Source organism: Vulpes vulpes, chromosome 2 (assembly GCF_048418805.1).
Source record: "Vulpes vulpes isolate BD-2025 chromosome 2, VulVul3, whole genome shotgun sequence".
NCBI lineage: Eukaryota > Metazoa > Chordata > Mammalia > Carnivora > Canidae > Vulpes > Vulpes vulpes.
Window position 1 is genome coordinate 76202282 of NC_132781.1, and position 13943 is coordinate 76216224.

At 34.2% G+C, this 13943-nt stretch overlaps 1 protein-coding gene across 9 annotated transcripts in view; it reads right to left on the reverse strand.

Moving 5' to 3' along the window:
- Positions 1 to 1828: 1828 nt before the first annotated feature.
- The window catches only part of EXOC1 (exocyst complex component 1), a 60313-nt gene continuing 48198 nt past the window's right edge, over positions 1829 to 13943 (reverse strand). For all 9 annotated transcript variants that reach the window (XM_026003588.2, XM_026003589.2, XM_026003590.2 and 6 more), the window contains 4 exons: positions 10880 to 11063; positions 8384 to 8583; positions 4487 to 4681; positions 1829 to 2891 (listed from right to left, as the gene is read on the reverse strand). In XM_026003588.2, the coding sequence (XP_025859373.1) occupies positions 2739 to 2891; positions 4487 to 4681; positions 8384 to 8583; positions 10880 to 11063 (732 nt within the window). In that variant the 3' untranslated portion in view covers positions 1829 to 2738. The remainder of the gene's footprint in view (positions 2892 to 4486; positions 4682 to 8383; positions 8584 to 10879; positions 11064 to 13943) is intronic.

Sequence of the window (13943 nt, forward strand, 5' to 3'; positions counted from 1 at the left end):
CTGTTCTTGCCTGCACTCTACTTTATCCATGAGAGCACTTATCATATTAATTATAGTTATTTTAAATTGCTGCTCTGATAATTCCAAAAATTCTGTCATATCTGAGTTTTGTTCTGATGTTTGCTATGTCTCTTTAAATTGTTTTTTTTGGGGGGGGGGTACCTGAGTGAATCAGTGGTTGAGTGTCTGCCTTTGGCTCAGGGTGTGATCCCAGAGTCCTGGGATCAAGTCCCTCATCAGGCTCCCTGCAGGGAGACTGCTTCTCCCTCTGCCTGTATCTCTGCTTTTCTCTGTATCTTTTTGTGAATAAATAAATAAAATCTTTGAAAAGAATTTTTTTTTGCCTTTAATATGTCTTATGATTTTTTTCCTTGCTAGCCAGATGTGCTAGGTAAAAGGAACTGCTGTAAATAGGCTTTTAGTAATGTGGTGGTGGGATTGTTTCTCACTTACCTACACTCAGCCTCAAGCAATTTGTCAATTATAGTTTAGTTTTCCCTATCTGGACACTGGTTTCTGTGTACGTTTCAGCTTGTGGGTTTCTGCTCTAGTAAGTTGTGATTCTCTGTATTCTCCAGTTGCATCTCTCCAATTGTGGCAGTGGTTTGCCCTGTGGCCTCACTTCTTTTATAAATCTAAGAAAAGTTGATTTTTTCAGTTTGTTCAGCTTTTTTGTTAGAATGGAGAGGGGACTTCCAAGTTTCTTATGCAGTGGTACTGGAAATTGGAAATCTGTACTGAATCTCTAAATTTGAGAATTACTGCCATGTCTACTGTGTTAGCATAAAATAGTCCTCCACTTATTTAGACTTTCTTTAATATCTTTCAATAGTTTGTAACTTTCTTCCTAAAGGTCTTATAAATCTTGTATTATTATTTTTTAAAAGATTTTATTCACATGAGAGACACAGAGAGAAGGCAGAGACACAGGCAGAGGGAGAAGCAGGCTCCATGCAGGGAGCCCGATGTGGGACTTGATCCCAGGACCTGGGGATCACGCCCTGAGCCGAAGGCAGGCGCTCAACCACTGAGCCACCCAGGCATCCCTACATCTTGTATTATTAGCTCAGGCTACCATAATAAAATACTATAGATTGAGTGAGTTAACTAACAGAAATTTATTTTCTCAGTTTTGGAGGCAGAAAAGTCCAAGATCAGGGCGTCAGCATGGTTGAATTCTAGTGAGTTCTCTCTCTGGCCTGTAAATGGCTGCCTTTTTGCTGTGTTTTCACATGGCAAAGAGCATGGTGTTTTCTTAAAAGGGCACCAGTTTTGTTGGACCAGGGCAATATCCTTATAATCTCATTAAACCTCAACCACTCCCTATAGGCCTTATTTCTAATACAGTTGCACTATTGTGGGGGAAGACTAGGGGCTCCACATATGAATTTTCATAAGGCACAATTCAGTCCATAGTACAATGCTTTCTTAGATTTAGATCTAAATACTAAATATTTTTGATATTTTTCTTATACTTTTTTAAAAAAGATTTTATTTCCTTATTCGAGACACACACACACACACACACACAGAGAGAGAGAGAGAGAGAGAGAGAGGCAGAGACACAGGCAGAGGGAGAAACAGGCTCCATGCAGGAAGCCTGACGTGGGATTCGATCCTGGGACTCCAGGATCACACCCTGGACCGAAGGCGGTGCTAAACCGCTGAGCCACCTGGGATGTCCCTCTTATTATACTTTTAAGTGTTTTGTGGTAAATGAACATGTAATTTTTGTATGTTGATCTTGTAAAAATTTGCTTTTATACAAAAAAACAGCAAATAACAGATCTGAGAATGATATCATATTTTAACTTTTCTGAAAAAATTATTTTTTTTGGAAAATTTCTTTATTTCAGATTTTTTGCCACACAGAATCACATAATTCTCAAAATCCAAGTTTACAAGTGATCATCACAAGATCCCTTATCCATATACACACTAATTAGACAGAGGGAAAAAAATTCTGTACAATATTTTAGTAGTTACATGATTTGTAAGCAATAGTGAATTAATGGCAATGGAAGAACTCCTAATGCCTTACACATAGGATAACCATTCTCAAATACAAGAAACTAGGCAATAAAGAAAACTTTCTGTTCAGTTATAGAAAAATGTTTAAAGGCATTTTATGATGAGAGAAATGTTTCAAGTTAGTACACAACCTATTGGGCAACTAAAACTGCTAAATAAGTTGGTACTTTTGCTCTTGAATATTTGTAGTATGGTATTACCCATTTATCTGACACTTAATAATGCATAAAGTTTCAAGTCTGGGTTCTCAAAAAGTTACTTGAAAATTTCGAATAACATCTGGTGTACTCAGAGTGCTTTTTTCATTTATCTTTTCTTCTTTCAGAAGTTTTTTTAATTTTTAAAAATTTAAATGATACATTTATTGGAACTGTACCTTTTCTACCACAATGAATTAAATAAACTTGTCAAAAGTATGGTTCTGTCACTTTCAGGGACACTTAATTTGCTGTTCTTCCTTTCACATGCCCCTGTTAGCACACATATCCAAGTGACCACCTGCAACAGGCAGGTCTCATGTTATTAGTTACACAAATAAGGAAAGTTGTATATAACCATTCCTCCTGCCTAATCTGTTGAGTTAAAGCAACAAGGGCTCCCTAGCACCTAAATCTTTGCTTTTCTTTTCATATATATGTATATGAAAAGAAGATATAAATATACATATACATAAAATAGTAGACACTTCTTTCATTTATCTCTTCTTTTTAGTGGGACTGTGCAATGCTGGAACAATAATCTAGAATGTCCTGAATAGTGAATTCCATTGTAACGCCAGAACCAGGGTAACAGCGAGCTATCAAACCTTCGAAGTGTTTGTATTGGCGTATAAATTCATCTTGCATAGAGTGCCACACCACCTATTACAAAAATGAAAACAAAGTCATTAAATTACCAATGGAAATATATAATCAAGTATGTAGAAATAATGTCAGGACATATTCTAAGAATTTAGCAGAGTGTCATGGGTAAGAACATGCATCTTTGCTCCTTCTACATACAAGATATGTGATCTTGAATATGTTACATCACTGCTCTGGGTCTCAAGTTCCTCCTCTGTAAACCAGGGTAGTAACAATAATGCCTTCCTCATAAGTTTCTTGTGAGGATTAAAGGAGTGCATGTATGTAAGGTGCTTAGAACATTTGACATAGTAAGCACTCATTACATTTTAGCTATTATTTTATCTATTACAATATCCAATACAGATGTGTATATGCACAACTATGCATGGAACTAAGACTAGCAATTAAATGAAATCCAACAGTTAATCCTTAAATTTCATTTCAGATAAAAGTTTAAAAATTTATCTCAAATTGATGATACAAAACATAGCTTGAAGCCATGAAGGAAATTAAGATGAAATAGATGGATTATATACAATCTAAGGATTTATGGTTTAGCAGTAGAAACTACTATGTAAATAAACTATCAGGACAGAATCTGATATATACGTTGACATATTAGCTAATAACAACAGGTGACATTTTTTGATACTTACTTTTTATCAGTACAGTACAAAGTGCTTTATATATGCATTATCCTATTTAAGTCTCATGACTACCTGGTGAGGGTGGGTGCTATGACCATCATCACTACCCGATAGATGAGGGAATGTATTCTAGGATTTTTCCTTGTAAACGCTAAATCCCATAAATCCTAAATTCCTGTCACCTTAAGTCTACTTACTAAATAATATACTTTTTGCCTTACATCTTTAGCCTTTGGTATTTCTTCTACCTGCCGCAACTATCTGACTTTCACAGGCGAACACAAATGCAATAGCCCTCATAAAGGCTTTGATGATGTTGAAGCCAGAATTATTCTCACTCATCTCTGGGCCTTTCAGTATGGCTCAGTTTGGGATTTAAATCTGACTCTACCATCCATTAACTATGGGTTCTTGGTCATGTTACTCCACTTCTCCAAGCTTTAATTTTCTCATCTATAAAATGGCAATGACAATAATAGTAGTATCCACTATATGAAAGAGGTATCATTTCCACTTTTCAAATATGAAAACTGAGGCTCAGAGAGGTTAAATGACTTGCCCAAAGTCATACAGCTTAACCTGGAGCCAAATTATGAACCTGTTTCTAACTCTGGTTCCCATGCTTAAATCATTCCACTGTAGTATACTCTATTCCATTCAGTTACTCTCAACTGTAAAAAACAAACAAAAAGCCTAAAAAACCCCCTGCCTTACTCCCAAACAAAAGAAAAACTAATGCCTCAAAACAATAAAGCAGAAATATAAAATAAGCAGGAATAGCCATATATACTTATAAATATTATTCCTTTGTTCCTTACAACTCATTAATCTGGTCTGTACTTTATGGAAATTTCCTCCTGCACTACAATTAGAAAATCTGTAGCCTTTCTAGAGGACTCTTTTGGAGAAAAGCAATATACATAAAGCTGTACACTCTAGGGTGGTTAACAGAACTAAGCATACCTGAAGTAAGTTTTCCTCTTCACATAAATGTTTATCAACCTTCTTGTAGAGGTTATCTAGACCTTTTTTCACTTCCTTTCCAGGATACTCTTTAATGACTTTACGAAGTTCTTGTTTGTTAAACGCAAGTTGATAGCTTACTTCCTCCTCTCTTATACCCTGTGCTACTCGAGCTTCAACGCCTTCAAAGAAGTGCTTCAAGGAAATAAAAAAGAAAATGTGGTATACATATACAATGGAATATTATTCAGCCATAAAAAAGTAATCCTGCCATTTGCAACAATGTGGATGAAGCTAGAGAGTATTATGCTAAAGGAAGTAAGTCAGAGAAACTTCCATATGTAGAAACTTCCATATGCTAAACCATAAATCCTTAGATTGTATATAATCCATCTATTTCATCTTAATTTCCTTCATGGCTTCAAGCTATGTTTTGTATCATCAATTTGAGATAAATTTTTAAACTTTTATCTGAAATGAAATTTAAGGATTAACTGTTGGATTTCATTTAATTGCTAGTCTTAGTTCCATGCATAGTTGTGCATATACACATCTGTATTGGATATTGTAATAGATAAAATAATAGCTAAAATGTAATGAGTGCTTACTATGTCAAATGTTCTAAGCACCTTACATATATGCACTCCTTTAATCCTCACAAGAAACTTATGAGGAAGGCATTATTGTTACTACCCTGGTTTACAGAGGAGGAAGTTTCTCATATGGAAGAAACAAACAAATGAACATGTCAGGGGGGAAAGAGAAGCAAACCATGAGAGACTCTTAACTACAGAGAACACACTGAGGGTGGCTGGAGGGGAGCTAGGTGGGGGATGGGGTAAATGGGTGACATGTATTAAGGAGGGTACTTGCTGTGATGTGCACTGTTGTACGTAAGTAATGAATTATTAAATTCTACACCTGAAACCAATATTACATTCTATGTCAACTGGAATTTAAATAAAAACTTGAAACTACAAAGAAGAAAAGAAACTAAAATAAATAGATAAAAATAAAACTTAATAAAAAGAAATACTGGTTAAGCCTTGCTTTTATTATCATTTAAATAAATTTTAAAAACCATACTTAAAAGTAGTATTTATTCACAGTGTAAAACTCAGAAAATATGTAAAAGTATAAAGGATAAAATAACAATCAGCTATTATTCCACTCAGAGATAATCAGTGTTAACATATTAGATTTCCTTCTATGTCTTTTTTTTTAAACACTCTATTTTTTTAAAGTAGTCTCTACATACAATTAGGGCTTGAACTCACAACCCCAAGATCAAGAGTTGAATGCTCTACCAACTGAAGCAGCCAGGTGCCCCTCCTTCTAGTCTTTTGATGTGAATACATAAATGAAATTATAATATATGTTGTATTTTCCATGTAATATTTATGTTTTTTCCAAAGTATAAATTTTAATGGCTGCATAATATTTCATCTAATGGCTGAACTATAATTTTTTTGAACTACAATTTATACATCCATTTCTTCATTATTGAATATTTAACATTTTTCACTTTTTTTCAGAGTTGGCAAAATCTACTCAGATTAAATTTATTGTAAACACAGTTGTCAAAAATATCTTTCATACATAACTATTTACCCACATTACTGATTACTTTTTAGCATGAATTTCTATAATTCCTCAGTTGAGAAGTATAATTTCAAGTATTCTGAAAGTTCTTCATATACATAAATTGCTTCTCAGGAAAGTTCAATCAATTTATATTTCTGTCAACAGTTCATGAGACTACTGTTTACCATATTATCATCAGCATTATCACAATTTAAAGAAATCACTGCAGCTTGATGAGTGAAAAAGATTTATTTGTTGTTTTATTTCACAATTCTTTGGCTATAAATGTAGTTAACCAGCTTTCATATATTTCATAGTATAGGAGTATACTCATATATTCATAGTATATTCAGAACCTTTATCCATTTATGGGGGTCTTAGTAGTTTTCGTATAGATTTTAACAAGGTATTCTATATTTTATATTCCTGACTACTAGATTGTTACAAATATTCATCTCAGGTTGTCTTTAAAATGTATTTGTTTTTTAAATATGCAGTTTCATTGATTGGCATGCCTTTATCTGACCACTATACAGTATAATCTAATACTGAAGAGCTTACACTCTCTCATTACTTTTCTCTAAAATTTTCTTGACAATTACTGTTTGTTCTTCATTAAATTATCATCATTATGTTTTTGCTAATAATTGTTTTGACAATTATTTAAAGTCCTGGTACTTTAAAATTTTGTTTCTACATGCACTTTTAGTTATTATGACATACAGGAAATAAATTGGTTCTTTATATATTTATTTTGAATCCTGCTACTTTATCATAGGTCAGTAATTTCAACCTATCATATACAGGTAATTTTAATCTTGACTCTCCTTTCATTTTTTTAGAGAGAGAGGAGACAGAGAACAGGCCTGTGTATGTGAGCAGGGAGGGGAGGGGCAGAGGGAAAGAGAGAGAGTATCTCTTTTTTTTTTTTTTTTTGAGAGAGAGAATCTTAAGTAGGCTATACTCGCAGCACAGAGCCTGATATAGGGGCGTGATCTCATGACCTTGAGATGATCTGAGCTAAAGTCAAGAGTCAGATGCCTACCTAACTGAGCCATCCAGGTGTCCCATTGATTATCCTTTATATATCTTTTATTTATGTTCAGGTCTTACTGCATTGACTAGAGCTTCCATAACAATGTTAAATATTAAAAGGATCCAGCAATGTTTCTGCTTTAAATTTGGTTTTACAGGGAATGCCTCTGATGTTGCAGTTAAATATCATGCAGGATTTAGATTCCTTTTACCCTAAAGGAATATCTAAATTCTTAAGCTTTAGAAAGAATTGGTTCTGTATTTGATTAAATATCTTTTAAGTGTTTGTTGCTGGGATCCCTGGGTGGCGCAGCGGTTTGGCGCCTGCCTTTGGCCCAGGGCGCGATCCTGGAGACCCAGGATCGAATCCCACATCGGGCTCCCGGTGCATGGAGCCTGCTTCTGTCTCTGCCTCTCTCTCTCTCTCTCTCTCTCTCTCTGTGACTATCATAAATAAATAAAAATTAAAAAAAAAAAGTGTTTGTTGCTGACAACAGATATATATATATATATATATATATATATATATATATATATATGTGTATATATATATATACGCATTTTAAAGATTTCATTCATTCATTCATTTATAGAGCATGCAAGGGGGGGAGGGGCAGAGGGAGAGAATACTCAAGCAGATTTCTGCTGAGTGCAGAGCCTGATGTGGAGCTTGGTCTCACAAACCCTGAGCTTGGTTTCAACCTGAGCTGAAACCAAGAGTCAGAGGCTGAACTGACTGAGCCAGTAAGGTGCCCCCAAAACATCCATAATTTCAACAATCAAATATGCTCTGAGGAATGACTCAGTTCAAGAAAGGAAGGGAAAGAAAAAGGCAATGAAAAAAACAATTTTTGGTTTTCCTTTTCTCTTGATTAAGTTTTTGAAATCTTCATCTGAGCTAAGGTTAAAGATCAGCCATTTGAGAGGTATGAAATACGAGCATCTGTATAATGCCTAATCTAGGTTCATCCCCCAGCTTTCCTACTTGCCCATTATTATAACTTCAAGCAAGTTTATTTACTTTCAGTTTCTTCATACGTAAAATGGGTTGATACTACATTATCATATGTCTTTGTTTACAAGAATTAAAAGAAATAACGTATAAAGCATCTAGCAGCATCTTAGTACACTGGAACCTTTGATACCTGGGTCCCTTCCTTATCCTTCACATCAATACATGACCAAATTTAGGATGAATGTCTAATTGTGTTTTTATATGTAAATATATGTATAGAGGTTCAAAATCAGGAATATAATACTGAATGAAAATATACTTACATTTAGTTTTTCAAGAGGTTGTCCTAAAGAGTAAATGACGTAAGACTGAAGGTGATCTGTGTATTTTTGTTTGGCTTCTTTTTTTTCAGCTTCTAGACATGAGATTTTCAAACGAGAAAGTGTTGCAAAAATATGGTGAAAATTTTCCATCATAACTACATCCCTGGGGGTCTTCTGGCTTTCATTTGCTACTTTCTCCACTGAAATCAAAAAAGAAAAAAAAAATCCTGACATGAATATTAGCTATAAAAATATTTACATGATTTTTTCATTTGTAAGTTTAAGACGGAACACATTTGTGGACCTAATAAAACATATGGAAGGGTCTTCATATGTACCTAGCCCTAATAAAAAAATCACTCTGAAATAGTCATACATATATATATGGAAGTGTTATATATAATAAAAGTGGCTTTTCAAATCAGTGGAGAAATGATGAATTACTCAAAATGTGTAAGGACAACTAGCTGGACTTTTTGAATACACTAATAAATCTGGATTCCTATTTCTCATTTTCAGCCAAACAAATTCTAAATTGCTCAAGTAATTACATACGAAATAAGCAAATAAATATAATCATAAGTATTAAGGCAAATAAAGCTAATTAAAAAAATGATTTTGTGATAGCATGACATTTTTACAAATGGTCCAAAACTTAGAAATCATAAAAGGAAAGCTGGATAAATCTGACATGAAAATTTAAAGCTCCTGCATGATAAAAAAAATACCAACAAAATCAATTTTAGTCTATTAGGCTGACAAAGAATAAAAACTGATAATACTTACTGATATTCAGCATTAATGAGATGTGATGAAAACTTTCACCAACTGCTAGAATACTAAACTGGTATAACCTCTCTGTGAGGCAGTTTGGCAAATGCCTTGAGATATATGCAAACCTTCTGACCTGGTAATTCCATTTCTAGTAATTTACTCCAAGGAAATTACTCGACAAGAATCCAAAAATATATGCAAAAAACTGGAAACAAACTAAATGCCTATTAATAGATTTGATAAATGATATATGAAATACTATGTAATCATTAAAAATGATTATAGCTGCAATATAAATTGACAAGGAAAGCATTAGAATTATAGAGGAGCAGATTCCAAAACAGAGTGCAAGGTATGATAAGAACTTTCATATTCAAGAACACACACACATACACACAATAAGCACATATACACGAAGAAGAAATACTGAAAAGTTTAGAATGGCAAAAATTAAATGTTATCTCTGCCTGATGAAATTACAAATTATCTTTATTTTCTTCTTCATTTTTAAAATCTGTTTTTTGATTTCAGGGGGTATATAATGAGCATATATTACTTTATAGTCAGATGAAGCAAATCTACTTTGAAATAAATTTTTCTTTCTTTTTTTTTTAAGTAGGCTCCATACCCAGCATGGAGCCCAGTGCAGGGTTTGAACTCATGCCCCTAAAATACAGACCTGAGCTGAGATTGAGAGTGATGCTTAACCAACTGAGCCACCCACATGTCCCAAAGCTACTTTGAATTTTAAAAGAAATATCAACCATACAGTCAATCATGTAATTTATCTATTTTTCCTCTAGATCTGCTTCCATTGAAAATGTTATATGTAATTGGTAAGATGATTCTAATTTCTGTCAATTATTTTAGCTTTTAAAATTCATGAATAGGGATCCCTGGGTGGCGCAGCGGTTTGGCGCCTGCCTTTGGCCCAGGGCGCGATCCTGGAGACCCGGGATCAAATCCCACGTCGGGCTCCCGGTGCATGGAGCCTGCTTCTCCCTCTGTCTATGTCTCTGCCTCTCTCTATATATATCTCTGTGTGTGTGTGTGTGTGTGTGTGTGTGATTATCATAAATAAATAAAAATTAAAAAAATTAAAAAAAAATATTTAAAAAAAATTTTTTTTTAACTTAAAAGAATGAGATTTTAAATCTCATTTATAAATAAATCTATATAAATTTAAATCTCATTTATAAATAAATCTAATCTCTATAAATAAATCTTTAAAAAAATTTTTTTTGTTTGATAAACTCAAACCAATATATATTCCTTAGTAGGAAAGTTGAACTTTTTTCATGTGTTTTCTTTCTTTTCTATTATTTTATTCATTGTCATTATTTGATTATATAGGACTTCCTTATATCTTAACCAATTACCTGAGATATATTAAATGTGTAATAAGTATTTCATTTTGTCAAAAACATTGAAAAAATTTTTTTAAAAAGGTCAATTTTTGTGATTAAAAAAGGAATTCCAATTTTGCATAGTGATAATCCCAAATGAACCTTAAGACAGAAGTGGTTCCTGATGAATATGAATAGGTTTTATGTACTGCTTATTTTTCAGGTTCAAGAAATATCTACTTTCAGAAAACTTAAAAAAGACGACAGAATATGGAAAATAAACATATCTATAAAATAATACACATATCCTCCAACTTGAGTTACCATAAATACTGAAAACAATGAAAAAATTCTTTAGAACATAACAAAAGCTTACCATTAACAAATACTCCTCTGATAAGTTTAGTATATGCTTTATCTAGATCTCCACGACGTTCAGCATTTTTAAAAATCGATTCTGCGAGTCCAGCAAATTCTTCAAATTCAGCAACAAATGGAAGAATTCCTACTTTACTCTTCTTTGAGATTTTTACTTCTTCCATTTGCCTTATTTGGTTACTCTACAGTTAGGCAGAAAGCAAGGGGGAGAAATAGCCAAGCAACTTATAAGTAATATAATCATAAGCAAACATATACATCATAGAGGCAGGACATAATTTAGTACCTCAAACATTTTGGATGTTTACTAATTACAGATTAATATAATAGGGATAACTAAGAAACACTATTTTTATATATTAAAAAGTACATACATATTTTTTGTTGTTAGGGAAGGAGAGACAGAGAGAGAAAGAGGATGAGGGGCAGAGAGAGACAGAGAATCTTAAGCATGTAGCCCAATGTGGGGCTCGAACTCACAACCCTGAGATCATGACTTGAGCTGAAATCAAGAGTCAGAAGCTTTAACCAACTGGCGAGTGCTTCAAAAGTACATATATTTTAAGAAAATAGAGTCGAGGAAAAAAGCTAAATTATTTAAAACAAGCTACAATCAAGTTTTTGTTCAAAGTGAAAACAAGCTATAGTTCTATTATTCATGAAAGAGAAGTATAAGGCAATTGTTCATTTTAAGGCAGAGTAGATACCAGAGCATGCACAGGATTTCTCTAGGTTATTTCTAATTGGTGGCCATGTGGCCTAGTTTGGAATCATAGTCATTTCCAATTTTCATTAGCCTAAAATCTGTGCTTAGAAAGACCAGTTCTTTAATTTCTGGATATAAAAACAGAGAGGGAGAACAGGCATTTCTACAATGGGTATACACTATATAGTTTGCCATGTATCTATTAGTTACGTTTTCTACTTACTCTACTTATTTCAGCACAGTGCTTGTGGATGATGGTGACAAAATACAAAAGGGATGTCTCATATAGACAAAACCTAGATATTTGGGTCCAAAAAGATTCATGAATTCAATTATGGTTCTGTGTACTTCTCAAAGGACCTAGGTTAGAATTACACTGCCAAATACTACTAAACATTTTTACTTCTATCTAGAATTTCATAAATGATTTTGAGGATGTAACTTGAAAATCATGACATGTGGCTTAAAAAAAAAGTAGTGATTTGTAGGCTACAGGCATTAGTATAGCAAGTCCCATGGAGTACTGTCAACCATTTGATACTATCTTAACTATTACAGCACACCCCTGTTATTGCAATTCACTTTATTACAGTTCACAGATACTGCATTAAAAGAATTAAAAAAAAAATTCTTATCAATTGAAGGTCTGTGGCCATCCTGCACTGGCAAGTCCATGTGACACTGTGGTAACTGTTTGGCAATATATCAAACTTTTCCATTATTATTTGTTATGGCGATCTGTGACCAGTGATTTGTTTGGGGTGCCACAAACTGTGCCCATATAAGATGGCAAACTTAATCAATAAATGTGTGTATTCAGACAGCTCCATCAATCAGCCATTCCCCCAGCTCTCTCCCTCTGCTTAGGTCCAGAAACAGTTTTATTCCCTGAAATACAGTATTGGCATGAGGCCAATTAATAGCCCTATAATGGCCTCTAAGTGCTCAAGTGAAAGAAAGGGTCTCATGCCTCTTACTTTAAATCAATAGCTAAAAAATGATTAAGCTTAGTGAGGAAGGCGTGTGAAAAGCTGGCAGGCCAAAAGCTAGGCCTCTTGTGCCAAACAGTCAAGTTGTGAATGCACAAGAAACTTTTTAAAGGAAATTAAAACTCCAGTGAACACGCAAATGATAAGAAAGCAAAACAGTCTTCTTGCTCATATGGAGAAAGTTTTGAGGTCAGGATAGAAGACCAAACCAGCCCATACTACTCCCTTAAGCCAAAAAGCCCAATCCAGAGCAAGGCCCTCTTTTCCATGAAGGCTGAGAGAAGGGAAGGAAGGTGCAGAGGAAAAGTCTGACGCTAGCAAAGGTTGGTTCATGGGGTTTAAGAAGCCATCTCCATAACATAAAGTGCAAGGTGAAGGAGCAAGTGCTGATGGTGAAGCTGCAGCAAGCTACTCAGATCTAGTTAAGATAATTAATCAAGATGACTACACTAAGCAACAGATTTTCAATATAGACAAAACAGCCATATTTTGGGGGAAGATGCCATCTAGGATTTTCAAAGCTAGAGATGTCAATGCCTGGCTTCAAAACTTCAGGGGACACACTGACTCATTTGTTATGGGCTAATGTAGCTGGTGACTTTAAGTTGAAGCCAATGCTCATTAACTATTCCCCAAATCCTAGGGCCCTTAAGAATTATGCTAAATTTACTTTGCTTGTGCTCTATAAATAGAACAACAAAATCTGGATGGCAGCTCAGCTGTTGATAACATGATTTATTGACTGTTTCAAGCCCACTGGTGAGACCTACTATTCAGAAAAAAAGATTTAAAAATATTACTGCTCATTGACAATGTACCTGGCTACCCAAGAGCTCTGATGGGGATGGACAATGAGATTTAATGTTGTTTACATGTTTGCTAACACAACACCCATTCTGCAGCCCATGGATCAAGGAGTCTTTTCAACTTTCAAGTTTTATTATTTAAGAAAAATATTTTGTAAGGCTAAGCTGTCATAAGTAGTGATTCCTCTGATGGATCTGGGCAAAATAAAGTAAAAACCTTCTGGAAAGCATTTCACCATTCTAGATGCCATTAAGAACATTTGTGTTTCATGAGAAGAGGTCAAAGTATCAACATGAACAGGTTTCTAAGCCTCATGGAGGACTTTGAGGGGTTCAAGACTTCAGTAGAGGTAGTAACTGCAGATGTAGTGGAACTAGAATTAGGAGGGGAGCCTGAACATGGGACTGGAATTGCTGCAACCTCATGATATAACTTTAATAGATGAGGAGTTGCTTCTTATGGATGAGTCAGGAAAGTAGTTTCCTTTTTATTAATTAATTAATTAATTAATTAATTAATGAGAGAGGCAGAGACATAGGCAGAGGGAAAAGTAGGCTCCC